The following is a 24,736-nucleotide window of genomic DNA, read 5'->3' as shown; positions in this document are numbered from 1 at the left end:
ATCTTGGCTTACTGCGGCCTGGAACTCCCCAGCAAGTGATCCTCCTACCTTAACCTCCCAAGTGCCTGGAGCCACAGGCATGTGCCACCATGCCCAGCTGATTTTTTTATTTGTACAGACAAGGTCTCGCTATGTTGCCTAGGTTGGTCTGGAACTCCTGGGTTCAAGTGATCCTCCTGCCTTGGCCTCCCAAAGTGCTGGGATTATAGGTGTGAGTCACTGCACCCAGCCATATACTACAGTTTGAATTGTTATTTTAGAGTGTACTCCTTCTACTTGTTTAAAAAACAGTTAATTGTAAAGCAGCCTCAGGCAGGTTCTTCAGGAGGTATTCCAGAAGAAGGCATTGTTATCTCAGGAGATGACAGCTCCAAGCATGTTAATGCCTAGAAGACCTTTCAGTGGGACAAGAGGCAGAAACAGTGATATTGATGATCCTGACCCTTTGTAGGTCTACACTAACGTGTCCGTGTCTCAGTTTTTAACAAAAACATTTAAAAAGTTAAAAATAAAAAAAGTCCAGACGCGGTGGGTCACACCTGTAATCCTAGTACTTTGGGAGGCCAAAGTAGGTGGATTACTTGAAGTCAGGAGTTTGAGACCAGCCTGGCCAGCCAACATGGTGAAACTCCGTCTCTATTAAAAACACACAAAAAATTAGCTGGGCATGGTGGCATGTGCACATGTAGTCCCAGCTACTTGGGAGGCTGAGGCAACAAGAATGGCTTAAACTTGGGAAACAGAGATTGCAGTGAGCTGAGATCATGCCATTGTACTCCACTGTGCTTTTCTTGAGACAGAGCAAGACTGACTCAAAAAAAAAAAAAAAAAAAAAAAAAATCCAGGCATGGTGGCTCACGCCTGTAATCCTACCACTTTGGGACGCCAAGGTGGGCAGATCATGAGGTCAGGAGATCAAGACCATCCTGGGCAACATGGTGAAACCCGTCTCTACTAAAAATACAAAAATTAGTCAGGCACGGTGTCGCGCGCCTGTGGTCCCAGCTATTCAGGAGGCTGAGGCAGGAGAATTGCTTGAACCCAGGAGGCTGAGGTTGCAGTGAGCTGAGGCTGAGTCACTGCACTCCAGCGCATAGTAACATGCTGTTTAGGTTTGTAGCCTGGGAGCAATTGGCTATGCCATACAGATGAGGTATGTCCTTGGCTATCCCACCTAGGTTTCTGTATGTACATTGTATGATGCTCATGCCACAATGAAATCACCTATTTGACATATTTCCCAGAACCTATCCTCAACAGCAAGCAATACATGGCCGTACCAATAATTGGTCAGTCTATAGGAGGGGCAGAATGACATTCATTGTACCAACCTTTCTGTATATCAGAATGCAAAATGGCTGGGTGCAGTGGCTCACACCTGTAATCCCAGCACTTTGGGAGGCTGAGGAGGGTGGATTGAGGTGGGTCTGGAGGCCAAGAGTTCAAGACCAGTCTGGTCAACATGGCACAACCCCATCTCTACTAAAGATACAAAAGTTAGCCGGGCATGGGGCATGCCTGTAGTCCCAGCTAGTCAGGTGGCTGAGGCACAAGAATTGCTTGAACCCAGGAGGCTGAGGTTGCAGTGAGCTGAGGCTGAGCCACTGCAATCCAGCTTGGGTGATTGGGAGAGACTCTGTCTGGAAAAACTAAATAAATAAAGGAAAAAATAAAATAAAAATATTGGGGAGGGCAGGTGCAGTGGCCCACACCTGTAATCCCGACACCTTGGGAGGCCAAGGTAGGAGGATCACTTGAGACCAGGAGTTTGAGATCATCCTGGGAAACATAGGGAGATCTTGTCTGTATTTTTAAAAACATAAAATGAAAAAGAAACATCTGTGGGAAAGTGTTTTTAAAATCCATTGTTTGGAGCTCCCTCAGACAGGTGGCCTGATGTTTGCACTGATGACAACCCAGTCTCCTCCAGCTTGGGCTGCCCTCTGCACTCGGATCTGTGTCTGGGCCTGCTGGACATCCCTACTTGGATATAACATAGACTCCTTCCGTTGGTCCACAGACAGAACTCAGCCTGCTTGCTTCTCCTGGTTCTCTTTTGCTATTTCAAGTCTCCCTTGACTCCTCACTCCCTTTCACAGCCAAACTAGCACACAAGTGTATTTTTGCTCCATCAGTGGCTATGTCCTCACTGGCTCCCAACCCCTGCCCGGCTCTGTCTCTCACCAGGATGACCACAACACCCTACCTACTCTCTCTTTCTGCTTCTCCCATCCATTTGCCATGGCAATCAGAGGGCTTTTTTTGTAAAAACAAACAAACAAACAAACAAAAAAGCCTGACCACACCACTACCCTGCTTCTAGATCCTTCAATGCCTCCCCACTACCCTAGAACAAAGTCCAAATTCCTGAATGCGGCCTCCTACATCCTGAAAGCCTCTCTGGCCTCTGTCCCACTTTATGCCTGTCACAATGCCACTCCAAGTATTTGCAGTTCCTCAAATACCCCAGGGTTCCTCTTGCCACAGGGCCTTTGCACCTATCGTACCCCCAGCTCTGCCTGGACACCATGTGCCTGGTTAATGCACTTTTCAGGCTTCGCCTGGCTCCTCTGGGAAGATGCTAAAGTGCAAAGTAGTTATAAGTCAACAGTCTTTTAGCTGCTGATTATAGGTGTTTTTTTCCCTACCTCACTGTGACCATCCTGAGGGTGAGGACTGTGTCTGAATTGCATCTGTGTTCATAGTACCCAGCCCCAGGTCTGGCACCCATGGAAGAGATACTTGGGGAATGGTAGCTGGTTCTCTGGCCCTAGGAGCTTAAAAGTCAGGGCTCTGCCAGGCGCAGTGGCTCATGCCTGTAATCCCAGCACTTTGAGAGGCCAAGGCAGGCTGATCACCTGAGGTCAGGAGTTCGAGAACCAGCCTGACCAACATGGAGAAACCCGATCTCTACTAAAAATACAGAATTAGCCAGGCATGGTGGCGCATGTCTGTAATCCCAGCTACTCAGGAGGCTGAGACAGGAGAACCACTTGAACCAGGAGGTGGAGGTTGTGGTGAGCTGAGATTGCACCATTGCACTCCAGCCTGGGAAACAAGAATGAAACTCTGTCTCAAAAAAAAAAAATGTCAGGGCTCCAGTTCCCATTCGCTAAGGATTCTCTCTGCAGAGTTGGGCCTCAGTTTCCCTGTCTGAATAAGGGCTGAGAGCTTTAATCCAGGTGGGCAGGCCCAGTGTAGTCACTCCAGTTCCTGCAGTGCACCATTATGACCACCAGGTGTCACTGCTGGGCCACAGGGAGAACTCTGCAAGCTACACTAAGGGAGCTGGTAGGTGAAGTGAACATCAGAGCCCTCAGGGACCTTGCCAGCACTGAACCTCATTGCCACCTGTCCCCAACAGAGCTGTTCTCCTATCCCCCAAAGCCTCATGCAACCCCCAGCCCGGCAGGTCCCCTCCCAGGCAGGCAGTAAGCAGGGGCAGAAGTGCAGGTAGCAGAGGTGCAGGAAGGTGGGTAGGCAGGGGCCCTGCTACCTCTTGTGAGGGCCCACAGGGAATTCTGGGTTCAAGGTCTGGTCTACAGTGGTCAGGGCATCTTGCTGGGGTTCTCATGAAGGGATGGGACTGTCCAATCTCCCCCACTCCACCTAGGCTGGGTGGGAAATGTGTCCCCAGACCCACGGCCTCTGGGAGAGGCCAGCAAGTAGCCTAGGAGAGGCATTGGCCAGGCTGGCATGGGTCTACCTGACCACAGCTCAGCTCATACCCAGACTGACAGCATTTTCTTTTTTTTTTGAGATGGAGTTTCGCCCTTGTTGCCCAGGCTGGAGTGCAATGGTGCTATCTTGGCTCATGGTAACCTCTGCCTCCCGGGTTCAAGCGATTCTCCTGCCTCAGCCTCCCAGTAGCTGGGATTACATCTGCTCACCACCACACCCATGTAATTTTTTTGTATTTTTAGTAGAGATAGGGTTTCACCACGTTGGCCAGGCTAGTCTCGAACTCCTGACCTGAAGTGATCCGCCCGCCTCAGCCTCCCAAAGTGCTGGGATTACAGGCGTGAGCCACTGTGCCCAGCCGACACTGATAGGATTAAGAGGCTCTGGAGCTACAGAGGATGGGCATAGGGTAGGGGGAGATTTGGGGCACCAGGGGCCAGGAGAGGCTAACTGGAGAAGTAGCAGGGCCCCAGAAGTCATGGGGAGACAGGGGAAGGCTTGTGCAGGGGAGGGGGCTCCCACGGCTGTATCCATCATTGACCCCACAATCAAGAACTGAGAGGGCAAGGCAGGCACTGGGTGCCACGCACATCCTCACTAACTTGTGGCTGGCAGGAAGTAAGCTGTCCCAGTTAGACTGCATGTGGAGGGGGAGTCACAATATCACCCCCAAAAAGAGCTTCCTATTGTTTCCCTCTCCTGAAGGAGTGTCTGCTTCCACTCTGTCCATTTTCCAAATGTCTCCCGGTCAGTGACAGTTTCCAGATCCCTGTGTTGTCGGGCTTTTGGGTATGGTGTGTTTTAGGGTCTTCCCATCTTTCCCCCACATGTCTGTTGGGTGAGTAGATTTCTAGGCCCTGACCCGAAAATCCCTTCCTTGCAATGATCTCCAATGATTGTGAAAGTTTCTCTTTTGTCTTTTTTTTTTGAGACAGAGTCTCACGTAGGCTGGAGTGCAGCTGCACAATCTCAGCTCACTGCAACCTCCACCTCCCAGGTTCAATCAATCACCTGCCTCAGCCTCCTGAATAGCTGAGACTATAGGTGTGTGTCACCATGCCCAGCTAATTTTTATTTTATTTATTTATTTATTGACTGAGTCTTGCTCTGTCACCCAGGCTGGAGTGCAGTGGCGGGATCTTGGCTCACTGCAACCTCCGCCTGCTGGGTTCGAGTGATTCTCTTGCCTCAGCCTCCTGAGAGCTGGGACTACAGGTGCATGCCACCACGCCTGACTAATTTTTTGTATTTTTGGTAGAAACGGGGCTTCACTGTGTTAGCCAGGATGGTCTTGCTCTCCTGACCTTGTTATCTGCCCACCTCAGCCTCCCAAAGTGCTGGGATTACAGGCATAAGCCACTATGCCTGGACAATTGTTATATTTTTAGCTCAAAATTTTTAGACAATTTTTGTATTTTTTGTATTATTTTGCGTTTTAGAGATGAGGTTTTGCCAGGTTGGCAGGCTGGTCTCGAACCCCCGACCTCAAGTGATCCGCTCACCTTGGCCTTCCAAAGTGCTGGGATTACAGGCATGAGCCACCACGCCCTGGACAATTGTGAAGGTTTCTAGGACCCCCACATTAATCATGAGATTTTTGGGTGTGTGGTTTCTAGTTCCCCCTTATGTCCCTCCCACTTCTCATTTACTCTGTCTCATGTGTATGTGAGAGCTTCTGGCTTCTCTTCTCATTCCTCATGGGTCTCCCACGTATGTGATGGTGACTAGGACCCTGTGTAAACTATAGGTCCTTTAAGTATAGAGGAGTCTAGGTCACCTGGCCTCATTAACCACATCAAACGTGTACAGAGCGGTTTTGAGGTGTCTCTTCACAGGCTTTGTGAATTTCTGATGTGTATGGTGGTGTCTAGTTCCCCGTCCCTTTTACCATGTGGCTCCTACGTACCTCATCATTCCTAGGCCCCCTTCCTAGGTCCCCTGTCCCTTTGTCCTGTGTAGATATTGTCTTCATGCTTCCCTTTGTTCTGCAGACAAGGGAGCAAACGCCCAGCCATTGCTGAGAGGGGACTATGGTGGCAGGGGATGCAGTCTGGCCTGGGTCAGCCCAAATCGCCCAGAAGAAACAGGCAGAGCCACCCTGGGCTAGAAAGGCCACAGAGGGAAGGTGGAGAGAGGGACAGAGACTGAGACAGAGAACATGGGGTCTGCTGACAGGGCTGGCCCTGCCTGGTTGGGAGCAACAAGATGGGGGAGGGAGTTGGGGCTGAGAATCGCCAAGGCTTCTGCCCGGGATACCAGGCTGTAGTGGGGATGTAGATGGGGTGCCTCCTGGGGAGAAGGGGGCACCCCATCTACACCTAGGGCTGAGAAGGCAGGGAAAGGCCAGTGCCAGGACGGAGCTTACCCAGTGGCTCTTCTCACCAGGGTCTCCTTTGGGACCAGGTTCCCCCTGCAAGGAAAGAGAAGAGACAGCAGCAGTGAGGAAGGGAAGGAGACAGAAAGGGAAGGAAAAAAAGAGGGAGGAAGAGGAGGGGGAAGGAGAGAAACTTAGAGAAACAGACAGAGAGTAGCTTGTGTTCGATACAAAGCAAAAACCAACTGCTTGAAGGCAACAGAAAGTAATAAAAAGCAGCCAGAAACTGGAGAATATTCAACCTTTAAAAGAAGAGAAAGGCACTCGGTAAAATCCATATATTTACAGCTTTTCCTCAGAAGATAGATACACCCCAGTCCCATTAGCCTGGCAAAACAGAGCTCAAGCAGCAAGTTTCAGCTTTACTGGCCTGAGGAATCAGAGGTTGAGGTTGTCAGAGAAGCAAGAAATTGATGAGAAATACTGGGAAGCAGGCAGCTACAAGTTGGGGAATTAAATCTGCACAAATGTTTCTTTCTAATGTATGGATGGTCCCTGAATTGCCCAATCACAGGGCAACACTCCAAAGAGCCCAGTGGGGGAGAACCAACAGATTGGCAGAACTGAGTAAAGATGTCAAAAATTGCCCACCATATAGGAGAAGGAGTTTAGAGTTCAAGTCCAATCAAGTTAGAGGTGCTTGTGAACACATAAGGCTTTCTAATGAAGCTCCAGAATGGCCATGCCTTAGGAATAAAGACCCTATCTCAGAATTAAGGGATTTTTCCTAGGACTAAGAGCAAAACCAAAGATTCTCTCTGATAAAGCCTGCAACTAAGCCTCTAAAAGAACAAGATGACCCATTAATAATTTAACTGTTCTAGAATAAAACTCAATACTTTTCAGAGGATAACAGAATTTAGAGTCTTTTCAATGGATTATTTATTTTGCCCAATGTGCAACAAAAAAATTACTAGACATGAAGACACAGGAAAATGTGATGCATATTCAAGAGAAAAATCAGTCAACAGAAATAGATCCACAGCCAACCTAGACATTAGAATTAGCAAAGGAGTTTAAAATATCTATGATTAATATGTTAAAGAATCTACTGAAATTCATATCATGGGTAACAAGATGGAGAATTTTAGTAAAGATGTATAAATTGTGAAAAAGAATCAAAGAATCAAATGGAAATCCTGGAAATGATAATACTGGAAATTAAAAATTATCAGATGAAATTAACATAAGATTGGACACAACACAAGAAGTAATCAATGAACTTGAACATAGGCCAATGGAATAATTTAAACTAAAGTACAGAGAGCGCCTATAATCCTAGCACTTCGGGAGGCCAAGATGGGCGGACAGCTTGAGGCCAGGAGTTTGAGGCCAACCTGAGCAACATAGCGAGACCTCATCTCTACTAAAAATGAAAAAACAAAGAACAAAACAAAAACCAAGCCAGGTATGGTGGTGTGCGCCTGTAGTCCCAGCTACTAGGGAGGCTGAGGTGGGAGGATTGCTTGAGCCCAGGACGTCAAAACTGCAGTGAGCTGTGATCACACCATTGCACTCTGGCCTGGGCAACAAAGCAAGACGCTGTCTCAAAAAAGTAAAATAAAGAAAAATAATGTACACAGAAACAAAGATTTTTTTTTAAAAAAACAGAACTTCAATGACTCATGGCAGAATATCAAATGTACCTGGAGTTCCAGAAGGACAGACAGGAGAGCAGAAACAGAAAAAAATGTTTGAGGAAATGTTGACCTTTTTTTTTTTTTTTTTTCTAAATTTGATTTAAAAACAAAGCAAAACAGACTTCAGGGTTCCAATCTGGCACATAAAGAGCTTATAAGTTGTCACTTCATCTTAACAACAAGTAGAAAGTTGGGAAAACTGAAAAATCAACAATTCTTCTTAGATCAGTTAGAGAAGTAAGACCATAGGCAAACCACTACCCCCAAAGCTAGAGAGGCAAATCCAGAGTATCACAACTTACTAATGCAGAAACCACAAGCACAAACCTCCAGAAGAACCAGGGCCAGGGTAGAAAAACCCAAACTGTAACTGATGAACTTCTGGAGCCTGAGTGTAGACAAGCCTTAGGGCTAAAAACTCCAGGGGGACCCAGTCATAGGCCCACATCTCTCCTTTGGTGAATTTTACCTCAAGGAGCTCTACAAGGCCCTCACAGTGGATATCAGAGAAAAATGCCCTTGTCCTTCCAGCAGGGAGAGGAGAAAAGGCACCATTTTAAAGTAGACCAAAGCATTCTGTTCTGAACAAAGCCTGCCTCAGGAGAAATGACTTTACCAGAGCCTAACCAACCTGGAGAAGGGGAAACACCCACTTCAAGCTCCCTCTAGTTTTCCATGTGAAGGAAGGGAAATATGCAACTCTAACACCCTCTAGACAACCTGTCCCACCTAAGGGGCAAAACAACCCCCAAACAAAACGAAGCAAAACAACAGCAACTGAGACACAACAGTGAAGTTCACAGTCCAAGAGCACAGGCTCACCTAAAGACTGGGATCTAGGCCGGGCACAGGGGCTCACACCTGTGCGGAGGTGGGTGGACTGCCTGAGCTCAGGAGTTTGAGACCAGCCTGGCCAACACGGTCAAACCTCGTCTCTACTAAAATACAAAAAATTAGCTGGGTGTGGTGACAGGCATTCATAGTTCCAGCTGCTTGGGAGGCTGGGGCACAAGAGTCACTTGAAACCAGGAGGTGGAGGTTGCAGTGAGCCAAGATCGAGCCACTGCACTCCAGTTCCTGGGCGACAAAGTAAGACTCTATCTCCAAAAAAAAAATACTGAGATCTAACCATAGGACTCCAGAACACTTCCCTCCCCCCCATACCTTCTCACTATATTACTAAAGGCCTATCTACTACAGTTATTTTGCACAGTACATTATGTCTGCTCTCCAGTGAAAAATCACAAGGCATACTAAAAGGCAAAAACACAGTTTTTTTTTTTTTTTGTTGTTTTTTTTTTTTTTTTTTTTTGAGACGGAGTCTCGCTCTTGTTACCCAGGCTGGAGTGCAATGGCGCGATCTCGGCTCACCGCAACCTCCGCCTCCTGGGTTCAGGCAATTCTCCTGCCTCAGCCTCCTGAGTAGCTGGGATTACAGGCACACACCACCATGCCCAGCTAATTTTTTGTATTTTTAGTAGAGACGGGGTTTCACCATGTTGACCAGGATGGTCTCGATCTCTTGACCTCGTGATCCACCCGCCTCGGCCTCCCAAAGTGCTGGGATTACAGGCTTGAGCCACCGCGCCCGGCCTAAAAAAAAAAACACAGTTTTAAGAGACTAAATGAACATCAGAACCAGGGTCAGATATGGCAGCAATGTTGGGATTATCAGGCTAGGAATTTTAAAAAATCTACGATTAACATGCCAAGGGAATTAATGGAAAAAGTAGACAATATGCAAGAAGAGATGGATTGTAAGCAGAGAAATGGAAATTCTAAGAAAGGGCTGGGCATAGTGGCTCATCTCTGTAATCCCAGCACTTTGGGAAGCTGAGGTGGGTAGATTGCTTAAGCTCAAGAGTTTGAGACCAGCCTGGGTAACACGGTAAAACCCTGCCTCTACATTAAAAAAATATATATATAGTAAAAAAAAAAAAAGATATTCTAAGAAAGAATAAAAAAGAAGTGGTAGAGATAAAAAGCACCGTCACGGAAATAAAGAATGCTTTTGATGGGCTTATTAGCAGACTGGACATGGCTGAAGAAAGAATCTCTAAGCCTGATGACAATGGAAACTTTCAAAACTGAAATGCAAAGAGAAAAAAGGCTGAAAAAACAGAAAAGAATATCCAAGAACTGTTGGACAACTACAAAATATGTAAATGTTTATAATGGAATACCAGAAGGAAAAAAGAGAAAGAAATAGCAGCAATATTTGGAGTAATAATGACAGATTTTCCCCCCTAAAAAAGTCAGACACCAAACCACATAACTAGGAAGATCAGGGAACACCACATAGGATAAATAGCAAAAAATGACACAAGTATATTATATTCAAACTTCAGAAAATCAGGCTGGGTGCAGTGGCTCACACCTGTAATCCCAGCAGTTTGGGAGGCCAAGGCAGGAGGATCACTAGAGGCCAGGAAGACCAGCCTGGGCAACATAGTGAGACCTTGTTTCTAAAATAAAAGATGAAAAAAATTAGCCAGGTGTGGCACATGCCAGTAGTCCCAGCTACTTGAGAGCCTGAGGTAGGAGGATCCCTGGAGCCCAGAAGTTCGAGGCTGCAGTGAGCTATGATTGCAGCAGTGTGCTCCAGGCTGGGGAACAGAGTGAGACTCTGTCTCTAACAATAATAATAATAATTTTTTTAAAACTTCAGAGAATCATAGATAAAAAAATACTGAAGAGAAAACAGAGGGAAAAAATACCTTTCTTACAGAGGAGCAAAAATAAGAATTACATTCAACTTCTCAGAAACCATGCAAGCAAGAGTGGAGAGTAATATACAAAGTATTGAAAGGAAGAAAACACATCAACATAGAGTTCTTTATCCTGAAGAATTATCCTTCACAAATGAAAGGGAAATGAAGACTCTCAGAGAAACAAAAAGTGAGGACATTTTTGTTAGCAGATCTGCCTTGTAGGAAGCATTAAAAGAAGTTCTTCAGTGGAGCACTTATTTTATTTTATGAAATAAAGTGTTGCCTGATTCTAGAATCACAAAGAAAGCCAACTGGGAAAAAATAAAAGTAGTTCTTCAGAGAGAACAAAAATTATATGTCAGAAACTCAGATTTTACATAAAGACAGGAGGAGCATGGCCAGGCACAGTGGTTCATGCTTGTAATCCCAGCACTCTGGGAGGCCGAGGTGGGTGGATCACCCGAGGTCAGGAGTTCAAGACCAGCCTGGCCAATATGGTGAAACCCCGTCTCTACTAAAAGTACAAAAAAAATTAGCTGGGCATGATGGTGTGCACCTGTAATCTCAGCTACTTGGGAGGCTGAAGCAGGAGAATTGCTTGAACTCAGGTGGTGAAGGTTGCAGTGAGCTGAGATTGTATCACTGGACTCCAGCCTGGGCGACAGAGCAAGACTCAATCTCAAAATAAATAAATAAATAAAAACAAAAACAAAAACAGGGCAGAAAAAGTGTGGCAGACAAAAATGAACAAAAACAAGGGCAACAAATAGAAAATAGTAAGAAATATGTTAGCTATTAAATTTAGTTATTTTTAATTTTATTTATTTATTTTTGAGATGGAGCCTCACTCTGTCACCCATGCTGGAGTGCAGTGGCACAATCTCTGTGCACTGCAACCTCTGGCTTCCAGGTTCAAGTGATTCTCCTGCCTTAGCCTCCTGAGTAGCTGGGATTACAGGAGTGCACCACCACCCCTGGCTAATTTTTGTGTTTTTACTAGAGATGGGGTTTTGCCATGTTGGCCAGGCTGGTCTTGAATTCCTGACCTCAGGTGATCCACCTGCCTCGGCCTCCCAAGGTGCTGGGATTACAAGTGTGAGCCATGGTGCACGGCCTATTTAGTTATTTTTTAGAGGCAGGGTCTGGTTCTGTCACTCAGGATGGAATGCAATAGAGCAATCATAGCTGTTACCTTGAAATCTTGGGCTCAAGCAATCCTCCCAGCTCAGCCTCTCAGGTAGCTGAATCTACAGGTGCACACTACCACGTCCAGCCAATTATTAAATTTGTTTTTTTTTTTGTTTTTTTTTTTTTTTTTTTTGGACGGGGGTTTCACTCTTGTTACCCAGGCTGGAGTGCAATGGCGCGATCTCGGCTCACCGCAACCTCCGCCTCCTGGGCTCAGGCAATTCTCCTGCCTCAGCCTCCTCAGTAGCTGGGATTACAGGCACGCGCCACCATGCCCAGCTAATGTTTTTGTATTTTTAGTAGAGACGGGGTTTCACCATGTTGACCAGGATGGTCTCGATCTCGTGACCTCGTGATCCACCCGCCTCGGCCTCCCAAAGTGCTGGGATTACAGGCTTGAGCCACCGCGCCCGGCATTTAAATTTGTTTTATAGAAACAGGATCTCATTTTGTTGCTCACTCTGGTCTCAAACTCCTGATCTCAAGTGATCATCCTGCCTTGGCCTCCTGAAATGTCGGAATTACAGGTGTGGGCCACTGTGCTGGGCCTCAATCATCACTCTTTCTTTATTTATTATTTATTTATGAGACGGAGTCTTGCTCTGTCGCCAGGCTGGAGTGCAGTGGTGTGATCTCAGCTCACTGCAACCTCTGCCTTCTGGGTTGAAGCGATTCTCTTTGTCTAATCCTCGAGAGTAGTTGGGATTACAGGTGCGTGCCACCATGCCCAGCTAATTTTTTGTATTTTTAGTAGACACAGGGTTTCACTGTGTTAGCCAGGATGGTCTCGATCTCATGACCTCGTGATCTGCCCGCCTCAGTCTCCCAAAGTGCTGGGATTATAGGCATTAGCCACCTCACCTCGCCAATAACCACTTTAAATGCCAATGGCCTAAATGCAGCAATTAAAAGATGAGGATCGTGGCAGCTTGGTGGCTAACGCCTATGTCCCAGCACTTTGGGAGGCAGAGGTGGGCAGATCAGGAGGTCAAGAGTTTGAGACCAGCCTTGCCAATATGGTGAAACCCTGTCTCTACTAGAAATACAAAAATTAGCCAGGGGTGGTAGTGCATGCCTGTAGTCCCAGCTACTTGGGAGGCTGAGGCAAGAGAATCGCTTGAACCTGGGAGGCAGAGGTTGCAGTGAGCCAAAATAGTGACACTGTACTCTAGCCTGGGTGACAGAGCAAGACTCCATCTCAAAAAAAAAAAAAAAAAAAAAAAAAGATGAGGATTGTTAGAATGAACCAAAAAACAAGACCCAACCATATGTTGTCTATAAGAAACTGACTTTAAATATAACCACAAAACAGATTAAATATAAAAACACAGAAATTAACTGGGCATGGTAGCACATGCCATAGTCCCGGCAACTCAGGAGGCTGAGGCATGAGGATCTCCTGAGCCAGGGAGGTTGAGGCTGCAGTGAGCTGTCATTGTACCACTGCACTCCAACCTGGGTGACAGAGAAAAACCATGAATCAAAGGAAAAAAAGTAATAGGATGAAAAAAGATACAGCATACTAATCAAAAGAAAGCAAGAATAGCTTTGATTCTAGAAAGATAATTAATTTTAGAAAGAGAAGATTTCAAGTCAGGCACAATGGCACATACCTGTAGCCCCAGATACTTGGGAGGCTGAGGCAGGAGGATCACTTAAGACATTTCATTCACTATGTGCCCAGGAGTTTGAGTCCAGCCTGGGCACATAGGGAAACCCTATCTCTAAAATAGAAAAAAGGAATCATAACAAATACTCAATCCAAAAGAAGACAAGAAAAGAAAAGGAAAAAAGAAACACAAACCAAAAGGAGTAAATAAAACATAAAGAGCAAGATGGTTAAAGAGAACCATACCAATAATTATACATATTATTAAATATAAATTAACAAACTGATTTTAAACAGCAAGACCTAAGTCATATGATGTATTTTTTTTACATTTAAAAACATTTACATACATATTTTTATATAGAGACAGGGTTTTGTCAAGTTGCCCAGGCTGGTCTTGAACTCCTGAGCTCAAGCGATCCACCTGCCTCAGCCTCCCAAAGTCTGGGATTACAGGCATGAGCCATCACACCTGTCCATAACGCACTTTGAAGTTACAGGTTGAAAGAAAAAGGATTTAAAAAAGATATAAAATGAAAATGCCAAGCATAAGAAAGCTGGTGTGCTATGTAAAAGCACACAAAGTAGATTCAAGACAAGCATTATCAGAGACAAGGGTATTAATTTCATAAAGATCAAATGACCAAGGGGACATTAAAATACTAAATGTGTATGCACCAAATCACAAAGACTCAATATACAGAAAGCAAAATTGACCAAATTAAAGAGAGAAATGAACAGATCTATGATCAGAATTAGAGAGTTAGAAAGTGAAAGAAATACAGAGTCAAAGAGACAGACATACAGAGGGAAAGACAGAGATACAGAGAAACAGAGAGCCAGAGCGAGAGAGACAGAGGCAGCCTGATCCAAAGAGGACTATGAGTCCCAGAGACAGGGAGCATCTGAAAATAGATGACAAGACTGGGAGGGTCAGGAGCTCTGGTGGCAGGGGATGGAGTCAGAGGAGGAGCGGGACTATGGAATCCTGCAGGGATGACTGCAGGACAGACAGCAACACTTACCCGCTGCCCAGCAGAGCCTTGGGGGCCAGGCTCCCCACGCAGTCCCTGTGTAGGAGGGAGCAGATGAATGGCATCAGCTGTTAGGGGCTCTGACCTGGGGCCCTCAGGACTCACCAGAATTCCCCCACCTGGGGCCACCTGGGTACTCACTCTCTCGCCCTTCTCTCCTGGGTGGCCAGAGATTCCTTTGGGTCCAGTGGGGCCTGGGGGTCCCTGAGCAACAAGACAGGGCCTCAGCCTTGTGTTGGGGCAGGATGGAGTGGGCAGGGACTTGGTGACAGAGGTGTTGGGGAGGGTGCTCTAGCTTTGTCTGGGACTCTGGGTTCTTCACCATACACTCAGCACACAGCAGGCAGTTCATACAGCTCAACGTTAAAAGATTTGACCCTGGAGTCGGACAGACCCACCCAAACTCACTGATGTTGCCACGTGCTGGCCACAGCCCTAGGGTAAGAACCGCCACTTTTCTTGGTCTTAGGCAATAACAATACGTGGTTCTCATTACTGATTGAATAAGATTTATGGAAGGTGGTTTACATATTAAGTGCTCAATAAATACTTGTTGAATGAATGAATGGAAGGATGAGTGGATGGATGGATAGATGGATACAAGGGTAGATGACGGACAGATGTATGTATATATGCATGTATGTATGTATGGATGGATGGAAAGATAGACAGACACATGGGTGAGAGTGCTTGGAGAACTACTCACTATGTGTCCAGGACTCCCAGGGACACCTGTGGGGCCAGGAGGCCCAGGGGGACCTGGAAAAAGATAGGATGTCCTAAGGGCCAGAACAAAGTACAATCTCAGGAAGTCCCCCATCAGCTCCCTCCTGATAGCCACAAACCCTATTCCCTCTGCCATCTACCAACTCCACCCCTCACCCCATGCCTGGACTCAACTTACCCATGGGCCCTGGGGGGCCTGGAGGCCCAGTGGGTCCCTGGGGCCAGTGGTTATTGGTCTCAGTGAAGGTGTTGGAGAGTAATGGGTCTCCTGGGTGAGCAAAGATGATGAGTGAGCAGTGCTGGGTAGAGTGGGTGGTTAGTCTTCACCTGCCACCTCTGCCAAGACAGCTTGGACTGTCCTATGGGGCAGCCTGCAGCATGGCTGGCACCACCTGGGCACCTGCTTCCAGGGTAGGACGTGCGGAGAGTGTTGGTCCCATAAGACCAAGAGGAAGGGAGATGTGGGTTCTAACCCCACTGTAATCTAGCTGGTGACATCCAGCAATACTTTCCACTTTTCTGACACTGTACTGTCACCTGTCAAATGGGAATGACAATAAAAGCTACCATTTATCCACCATCTATTGTGTGCCAGACTTCTGTACATGGGTGTGATGCAGCTCTGGGAGGCTGGCACTGTCATTATCCCCATTGTATGGATAGTGAGATGGAATGAATGCTGGGATGGGAGAATGAACAAGTGGTGTGCTGGGCTGTGCACCAAAGACACGATGGAGAAGAGGTGAAACCCAGCACTCCACACTCTGACCCCTGGTGGCGCATGTGCAGGTCAGGCCGGGCTGCCAAAGGGAAGAAGCGAAGGACGGGCATCAGGGCCTGGAGAAGGGACTGGGCCTGTGGCCTTGGGAGTTCAGGGCTCGCTTCCTGCTGCCAGGTCTCTCACTTCCCAGTGCTCTGAGAACTGGATTCCAGCCAGTTCCAAGGCTCGGGAGAGCCTGATACTGGTGGCTCTAAGCACAGGCTCTGGAGGCAGCCCCGGTTTGAAGCTGTTCTCCTACGCCTGGGCTGTGGGACCCTGGCAAGCCACCTCCCCTCTCTGGTTCTCAGTGTTCCCCATCTGTAAACACAGGAGGACAGGCGCCTGCTGGAGGACTGGGTCACACGTCGCCTACCATGAGCAGGGCTGGCACACAGAAGACTCCTGGCAGATAGTAGCAGGCACTGTGCTGATGTCTACTCCACCCCCACCTCCACCTGCTGGGACCCCAGGGGACTCACCATGCTGGGAGATCTGGGCATGGGAGGGCCCAACAGGGGCTGGGGGCCCAGGGGGACCAGGAGGCCCTGGTGGCCCGGGAGGTCCCCTCTCTCCAGGGGTGCCCACAGCTCCAGCCTGGCCAGGGCTCCCTGGGGGGCCCTGTGGACCTGTAATGGAATCACAGGGATTTATGGGTACACAGGAGGCAGGGAGGCCCAGGGTGGCCTTAAGGAACAGGATAAGGCAGCCTGGAACAGTTGGCAGCAGAGAGGGCCCCAGAGTCCACAGGCCTAAGCTCCTGGGTTGTCTAACAGGAGGATGAGCACAGTGCCCAGTCCTCCACCTCGTCCAGGCTGGGTCTTCCTTCTCTGGGGCTCCCAAACCCCCAAAACCCCTCATAGGAACCCTGGTCGCATGGGGTGAGCATTGTTGCTTCTGCGCAGCCCCGCTCCCAGCAGTATGGGAGCTCCAGGAGGCCACAGACATGTCTGACCCCACCAGTGCCCAGCTCAGAGCCTGCTAAGTGTAGGTGCCCAGGGAATGTGGATTGAGTGAACTTAAGAGAAGGTTTCATGAAGCCCAGGCATGGGCGGGGCAGTCTCTGGCGGGGTGTTGAATGAAGAGGCAAGCAGGCCATCCTGGCCATGTCAGGAGCAGGGAAGGGTCCACCTGGTGTGGGGGATGGTCAGAGGAGCTGTGGGGCAGTGTTGCGGTCACTCACCTGGTGGACCTCTCATCCCCATTGGGCCCCGGCTGCCAGCATCTCCCTTGGGGCCAATGGGCCCAGGCAGCCCCCGAGCACCGCCTTGGTCTGGGGGGTAAAGCATATCAGATTGGCAGCTCCAGATCTGCTCTTGACCCCCACCCTAGTCCCAGCCCCCAAACCAGCACCTACCATTTCGGGGAAGCAGCGGGACCCTCACACTCTCAATGGTTCCCGGCAGCCCTGGCATGGGGGGCGGTAGGCAGAGGTCAGTGTCCCTGCTGGGCCTGGAGGAGGGAGGCTCATCCAGAATCCCCACTCCCAGTTCCCCCCAACCTCCAAGCAGGGTCTGCTGAGGCTGCTTGGTCTCCAGGGACTGCAGCATTCAGGAGTCCCAGGAGATGATCCTCTTAGGCAGGTCTAAGAAATGGGAAATGGGGAGACTGAAGCCCACTAGAGGGTTGAGCTGGGAGTCAGCCACAGGGTGGGAACCAGAATCCCACTCCCGATTCCCAATCCAGTGCTCATTCCCATAGGGGAGTCTGACTCTGACACTCACCCCGGAGGCCTCCACCTCCGGGGCTGCCCTGGGCAGGAGGGGAGCCCCAGAGTGGGACAGGGTCCTTAGCGGTAGCTGGTGTTGGAGGCACTGGCTGCTCTGTGACAGTCAGCATGGCCACCTGGAGAGGAAGACAGGGATGGGGTGGGTACCAGGGTCTCACTAGGACCCCTCCCTACTCTTTTTTTTGTTTTTTTGAGATGGAGTTTTGCTCTGTTGCCCAGGCTAGAGTGCAGTGGTGCCATCATGGCTCATGCAGCCTCAACCACCTGGGCTTAAGCAATCCTTCTGCTTCAGCCTTCTGAGCAGCTGGGACCACAGGTGTGCACCATCACACCTGGTTAATTAAAAAACATTATTTGTGCTCACGCCTGTAATCCCAGCACTTCGGGAGGGTGAGGTGGGTGGATCACGAGGTCAAGAGATCGAGACCATCCTGGTCAACATGCTGAAGCTCCGTCTCTACTAAAAATACAAAAAATTAGCTGGGCATGGTGGCGTGCGCCTGTAATCCCAGCTACTCAGGAGGCTGAGGCAGGAAAATTGCTTGAACCCAGGAGGCGGAGGTTGCGGTGAGCGGAGATTGCGCCATTGCACCTCAGCCTGGGCAACAAGAGCGAAACTCCGTCTCAGAAAAAAAAAAAAAAAAATTATTTGTAGAGACAAGGTCTCGCTATGTTGCCCAGGCTGGTCTTGAACTCCTGGGCTCAAGCAATCATCTTGCCTCAGCCTCCCAAAGTGCTAGGATTATAGGCGCGAGCCAGGGTCTCCCTGGGGACAGGCCAGCTAAGGGGCCTGGTGTGGGGGGCAGGAGGCACATAACCAGTGAGGCCCAGCTGGGAGTGGAGCCCCAGGCTCACAGGGGCACAGAACTTCCTCAGAAGGAAAGTGTTTTTCAAAGTGCACAATTCATAGCATGCATTATGGAAAAGTCGTTGACATCATTATTGCCATCCAAGTTGAGCTTTGTGACTGTCACGGTGCTTGCTGGGCCACACAGTTTTTTTCCATGCTTATCTACATAAATAATAAGAAGCTTTTCTTGATTTGTTAAAGCACCACAGGGTATGGCTGGGAAGAGTTTCACTAAATTTTTTTTTCCCCCAAGACGGAGTCTTGCTCTGTTGCCCAGGCTGGAGTGCAGTGGCGTGATCTTGGCTCACTGTAACCTCCACCTCCTGCGTTCAAGCAATTCTCCTGCCTCAGCCTCCCAAGAAGCTGGCATGCACTACCATGCCTGGCTAACTTTTGTATTTTTGTAGAGACAGGGTTTCACCATGTTGGCCAGACTGGTCTTGAACTCCTGACCTGAAGGGATCTACCCATCTCAGCCTCCCAAAGTGCTGGGATTATAGGTGTGAGCCGCTGAACCTGGCCTTCCCTAAATTTGGAAGGAAGTTTGGAAGAGTCTGATGTGAAATAGAAACTTGGAGGCGTAACAAAGTCCACTTTTGGGGCCCATGGTGAGGAAGCTCTGGGAAGCTGGAGGTGTCCCCTCAGCTGCTGAGGACAAAGGAGAGACCAGATGACCACACACCAGGGGCTTGGGGATCGTGGGGGCCTGTCTAGAGAAAAGATGAAACTCTCTGGCAGACCTTGAACCAGGAACTCCCATCACCAAGTCCTATCATGTGGGACTGAGCTGCCTCTTACGTGCACTTCTCCTGGGAGGGAGCTCAACTGGGAGGGAGCTCTCCTGGGAGGGAACTGCTCCTGGAGCCCCGTGCCTTGTAACTCAGGTGCCAGTGCATGCTATTTGGAAGCTTGGTTTTCCCATTTGATAAATCAGGGCCATCTTTTTTAAATTTAGAGACAGGGTCTAGCTCTGCCATCCAGGCTAGAGTGCAGTGGTGCCATCACAGCTCACTGCAGCCTTGACCACCTGAGCTCAAGTGATCCTCCTGCTCAGCCTCTTGAACAGCTGGGACTCTGTGCCAGCCGTATGCCACTAAGTCCCGCTAAGTTTTTGTAGAGATGGGGTCTTACTATGTTGCCCAGGCTGGTCTCAGGCTCCAGGCCTCAAGCAATCCTCCTGTGTTGGCCTTCCAAAGTGCTGGGATTACAGGTGTGAGCCACCAAGCCCAGCCTAGAGAAATCTTTTCATGTTAGGCAAGGGAAGTATTTTAAATGGCTGCTGAATGTCCACCTAGTGAATTCTCCATAATCATGCAACCATACCTTCTGCTGCACAGTTTTCAAATTTCTCTATTGGTAAACATTTTTGCATCTGATAATCTCATTAAGATAAATAAATTCCCAGGCTGGGCATGGTGGCTCACACCTGTAATCTCAACACTCTGGGGGTCCAAGCAGGAGGAGTCCTTGAGGCCAGGAGTTCAAGACCAGTCTAGACAACATAGCAAGACCCTGCTCTGAAAAATTTTTTTAAAACTAGCCAGCTGTGGTGGCACACGCCTGTAGTGCCAGCTACTCAGGAGATTGAGGCAGGAGGCTAGCTTGAGCTCCAACTCACCGCAGATGGCAACACCTGCACTCCAGACCAGGTGACAAAGCAAGACCTTGTCTCTCAATCAAAACAAAATGAACAAACAAAAGATAAATTCCCAGAGAAGGGAATGAAAGAACAAAGAATAGGCACTAAAGTGTGTGCATGTCTATGTGTTTAGAAAATCTGGAAGAAAACATGTTTAAATGTCAACAGCTGCACTCTTTGAGGGCATGGGCAACTGCTGAGAATGGTTTGCTGGCTGTTCTTCCACATTTCTGTTTTTCATGTTTCTAAATTTAGAATGTTGTACCTTTTAATTTAATTTAATTATTATTATTTTTTTGAGACAGTCTCACTCTGTTGCCCAGGCTGGAATATAGTGGCACAATCTTGGCTCACTACAACCTCCGCCTCCCAGGTTCAAGTGATCCTCGTGCCTCAGCCTCCTGAGTAGCTGGGATTACAGGTGTGTGCTACCATGCCAGGCTAATTTTCATATTTTTAAAAGAGATAGGGTTACGCCATGTTGGCCAGGTTGGTCTCGAATTCCTGGCCTCAAGCAATCCGCCAACCTCGCCCTCCAAAAGTGTGGAGATTGTAGGTGTGAGCCACCACGCCCAGCTGTACTTTTTAAGTTTTTTAAAAAACTTTTACGGCCAATGCAGTGGCTCATGCCTGTAATCCCAGCACTTTGGGAGGCTAAGATAGCGAATCACTTGAGCTTAGGAGCTCGAGACCAGCCTGGGCAACATAGAGAAACTCCATCTCTACCAAAAATTAAAAAATTAGCCGGACGCGGTTTTGTTTACCTATGTCCCAGCTACTCAGGAGGCTGAGGTGGGAGGAGGATCACTTGAGCCCAAGAGGCATGGATTGCAGTGAGCTGAGACCTTGTCACTGCACTCCAGCCTGGGTGACAGAGCAAGACCCTGTTTCAAAAAAATAAAACAAAACCCAAAATACAAAACATTTTATCTTGAAAGAATATGACATGAGTGATATATGTTTTGTTTTTGAAACCAGGAAGATAGTATTATGGATGGGGGTGCGGGGGTACAGAAAGGGGATGGGTAGGAGATCCCAGCAGGATCTCTGGGCCGTGTCTGCTGATCTGGCTGGGAGGGTGATGCAGCCCCCTGGCCTCCTGGAGGAAGAACAGGCCAGGCTGGTGGTGACTTGCACTTCACATACACAGTCTTCACTGAGTGGATGCTAGTTTTCCCTCTGCTTTACAGATGGGGAAACTGAGGTACAATCTGTGAGCAGGCTTCCGAAGGAGGGACACTGGAGGAGACCAGGACATGCCTGGCAGGGGACGCTGCTCTTCGAGTCGGCTCAGAGCTGTCCTGTGGGTCCACTGAAGGTGTGAGCATGGGGTTCAGGGAAAGAGGCGGGGAGGGTTGGATGGTAGTTCCAGGCCTGGCCTGGGGCAGGGGGCCAGGAGGGAGCCGCTCACCCACCTTGGCCTCCAGCACCTTCAGCTGCTCCGTCAGCTCCGACACTTTGCTGCAGTTGACACAACCTGCGGGGAGGGAAGAAGCTGGGGCCAGGGCTGAGGGTCCTAGGCTTCCCCTCAGAGTCCTTAAGTCTCTGGGGGGTGGGATGGAGGGAAGAGTCAGATACCTGATGATCCCAATTCATGAGGAAGCTTTGAGAGGGGCTACAGGATCCAGGGGGACCTCACTCTGTGAGTTCTGTTTGGCGCTGGAGCCTCCAGAGTGGCCTGCTTCTCCCATAGCAGGACCCAACCCCTGGCAGCCTCTGGGTCCAAAATGACCCCTTTCCCAGAAGGTGAGGCACAAGATCCTGTTGCTTCCCACCTGGGCAGGGCTGGGACCAGGGATGGCCAGTTATGGGGACCGACCCAGCGCAGTTCAGAGGTGCCATCCTCTGAGCCTCCCTTGACCCACCGTCCAGCACCCCTGGGCCTCCTGGGTGAGACTCACAAGAATGACATGAGTCATTCATAGCAGCCCTGGCCAGTTACGAAGCTTCCCAGCTGCTGGCCCCCAGAAGTGCTGTGCCAGCAGTCTCTCCCTTCCTCATGCGAGTGTCACTCCTGTTTAAGCCTGAGGCCACAGCTCGGAGCAGGGAGGTGTGAGTGCCTAACAAGCACAACATCTGGGGTCTAGTCCTAGTGGTGCCCCCCAACTCCCAGCCGTGGGGCCTGGGGCAGGGCGGGGCAGGGAAGTCAGAGACCTTCAGCTTTCTCCTCTTTAAAATGCGGACAGTGGGGCCGGGCATGGTGGCTCATGCCTATAATCCCAGCACTTTGGGAGGCCGAGATGGCTGGATCATAAGGTCAGGAGCTCGAGACCAGACTGGCCAATATGGTGAAACCCCATCTCTACTAAAAATACAAAAATTAGCTAGGTGTGGTGGCAGGCACCTGTAATCCCAGCTACTCAGGAGGCTGAGGCAGCAGAATCGCTTGAACCCAGGAGGCAGAGGATGCAATGAGCCGAGATTGTGCCACTGTACTCCAGCCTGGGCGACAGAGGGACTCCGTCTCAAAAAAAAATAAAAGGTGGGGGACAATGGGAGGGCAGTGGACAGCTTTGAGGTCTACACGAGCTGCTGACGGAAAGCTCCTGGCACAGGGCCTTGCACACTGCTGACACACAGAAAAGTGCTGATTAAATAAAAAGAGGAAACCAGGGGACTGAACTGGCATCTGCAAGAGCCCAGGGGTCATGAGTCTTGGGGTGTCTGGGAGGACCCCTCTGGGGTCCTTTCTCTGCCCCTCAAAGCAGCTTTTGTAGCCTGGGGAGCATGGGGTGGGAGGCGGTTACCCTCCTTGACCCTCTACTGCCAGACCTGCTGGCTTGTAGGACAGTTACCAAACTGCCCTGAGCCCCCCCAGGGCTCCCTCAGCGCAGGGGACACCCCAGAAGCTGCCCCAGGACCCACCTGAGAAGGCTGTGGGCCGAAGTGCCATCCGCCGCATGGTACTGCCTGGCCACATGGGCTTCATGGAGCCAGAAGAACCTGCAACTGAGAAATGGAGGGTGAGAGCCCTGTTGGCGTGTGACCCTGGCCCCCCAGGCCCCTCTGCCCACCACTGTAGCCCCAGTAGGGATCCCTACTCCCCTCAGCACAGGACACAGAGGCCCAGAGAAGGACAGGCAATGTAACTGGGTCACACAGCATGAACCGGGCTGAGCTAGAGCAAGGCTGGCCAGCTGACAGGGCTGGAAGAGGGGCCAATGGGGCAGGAGCCATGGATGAGGCTGAGGGCTTCCCCAGTGACCCCAGCCAGCCTCATGGGCTAAGAGTTTAGAGCTCAGACAAGCCTGGGTCCGAGCCCTGACACTTACTGCCCTGAGTGACTTGTCCTCTCTGGACTTATTTTTCCCACCTGTAAAATGGGATTCTAAGGACTCTAAACCTTCCGGGCTGGTGTGAGGCCTGAGGTTGGCCATGTGTGCAAAGGGCCCGCTGTGCACACACAGTAGGTGCTCAATAAACAGCTGCCATGACTATTGCCATCCACACACTCTCTGCCTGGCTTGGTAAGAGGAGACTGAAGTGGATCCGGCCCTGGTTTTAAATGAAAACCAGAGGGAGGCTGGCTGCCTGGGAGGGCGAGGGGAGCCAGTTCCAGGGCCAGCCCCTGCTGCCATCCCTACCCAAGGAGGACCCCCCTCCCCAGCCACCCTGTCTGGTCCGGTTTTGGGGGCCTGGTTTTCTCCACAGCTGGAGGGATGGACTGGCCAAACCAGGGGCGGGGACACAGCTGGAGACACTACAGAGCTAGCACTGGCAACTGCCCCCCCGCAGCCTCCAGGCCTTCCTTTTAAGGCCACGAAATATTGTCTGGGGGGAGACAAGCCCCAAATAAGGCGCGGGCCTGGCAGCTCGGAGCGGGGCTGCGGGTTGATGCAGGGAGCGAGAGGCGCCGGGAACTCAAACCAGACGGGTCCCTCTGGCCAGCCCCCAGCGGAGGCTGCCAGGCCCAGCTCTGGGTCCCGTTGTGGGGCCTTTACGGAGCCTGCACCCCAGCACACCCTCCTCAAGGGCCTCCGACTTGCCCAGGCACAGGGGGCTAATCTCACCAGGATGGAGGAAGGTGGGTTGCCAGCCCAGGACTGGGGTCAGCACTGGGGGCTCCCTGGGGAGGGGAGACATCACTGTGAACCATGCCCATGTGAAGGACCCTGTAGAGCCTGGCTCAATCCTACAAGGAAGGTGAGAATCAGAACAGGTAACTCTTGTTTAGCATTTACCCCCGGGCTGGCAGCTTATGAGAACTTCACATACACAATCTTTTTTTTTTTCTCTTTTGAGGCAGTTTTTTTTTTTTTCTTTTGAGGCGAAGTTTTGTTCTTGTTGCTTGTCGCCCAGGCTGGAGTGCAGTGGCGCAATCTCTGCCCACTGCAACCTCCGCCTCCTGGGTTCAAGTGATTCTCCTGCCTCAGCCTGCCAAGTAGCTCGGATTATAGGTGCCTGCCACCATGCCCGGCTAATTTTCGTATTTTTAGTAGAGATGGGGTTTCACCATATTGGCCAGGCTAGTCTAGAACTCCTGACCTAAGGTGATCCACCCGCCTCGGCCTCCCAAAGTGCTGGGATTACAGGCATAAGCCACGCACCCGGCCTCACATACAATACACAGTCTTAACTGTGAGTGGGTGCTAGGATCATCTCCACTTTCCAGGTGGAAAACTGAGGCACAGGACAGCTGAGTGCTACCTCTTCTCTGTCCCCCATGCTCAGATAAAGGTGGATGACTGAATCACACTCAGCTCCACTTCCCCGCTTGGAGGAAAATGAGGCAGAGAAGAGAGGTGACTTGCCAACAGGTTGTCTGTGGGAAGGTCTCAGCCTGGATTTGAATCCAGGT

General features: G+C 49.7%; 1 protein-coding gene across 10 annotated transcripts in view; it reads right to left on the bottom strand.

Moving 5' to 3' along the window:
* EMID1 (EMI domain containing 1) overlaps positions 1 to 24,736 on the bottom strand; it is a 50,821-nt gene that overhangs the window by 9,260 nt on the left and 16,825 nt on the right. For 5 of the 10 annotated variants that reach the window (XR_004262280.1, XM_032256773.1, XM_032256779.1 and 2 more), the window contains exons 4-14: positions 22,804 to 22,887; positions 21,354 to 21,415; positions 17,445 to 17,565; positions 17,078 to 17,128; positions 16,904 to 16,993; positions 16,203 to 16,349; positions 15,142 to 15,231; positions 14,944 to 14,996; positions 14,379 to 14,441; positions 14,229 to 14,273; positions 6,047 to 6,091 (exon numbers count right to left, since the gene is read on the bottom strand). Coding sequence is in view for 9 of the 10 variants with exons in the window: in XM_032256773.1 (XP_032112664.1) it covers positions 6,047 to 6,091; positions 14,229 to 14,273; positions 14,379 to 14,441; positions 14,944 to 14,996; positions 15,142 to 15,231; positions 16,203 to 16,349; positions 16,904 to 16,993; positions 17,078 to 17,128; positions 17,445 to 17,565; positions 21,354 to 21,415; positions 22,804 to 22,887 (851 nt within the window). In the remaining variant the exon portion in view is untranslated. The remainder of the gene's footprint in view (positions 1 to 6,046; positions 6,092 to 14,228; positions 14,274 to 14,378; positions 14,442 to 14,943; positions 14,997 to 15,141; positions 15,232 to 16,202; positions 16,350 to 16,903; positions 16,994 to 17,077; positions 17,129 to 17,444; positions 17,566 to 21,353; positions 21,416 to 22,803; positions 22,888 to 24,736) is intronic. The other 5 variants (XM_032256775.1, XM_032256776.1, XM_032256771.1 and 2 more) reach the window with 4 other exon arrangements.

This window comes from Sapajus apella, unplaced genomic scaffold (genome assembly GCF_009761245.1).
Source record: "Sapajus apella isolate SASKATOON/1434 unplaced genomic scaffold, GSC_monkey_1.0 scaffold95, whole genome shotgun sequence".
In the NCBI taxonomy this organism is placed as follows: Eukaryota; Metazoa; Chordata; class Mammalia; order Primates; family Cebidae; genus Sapajus; species Sapajus apella.
The sequence above is the reverse complement of the archived record's forward strand: the minus strand, read 5'-3'. Positions and strand labels throughout refer to the sequence as shown.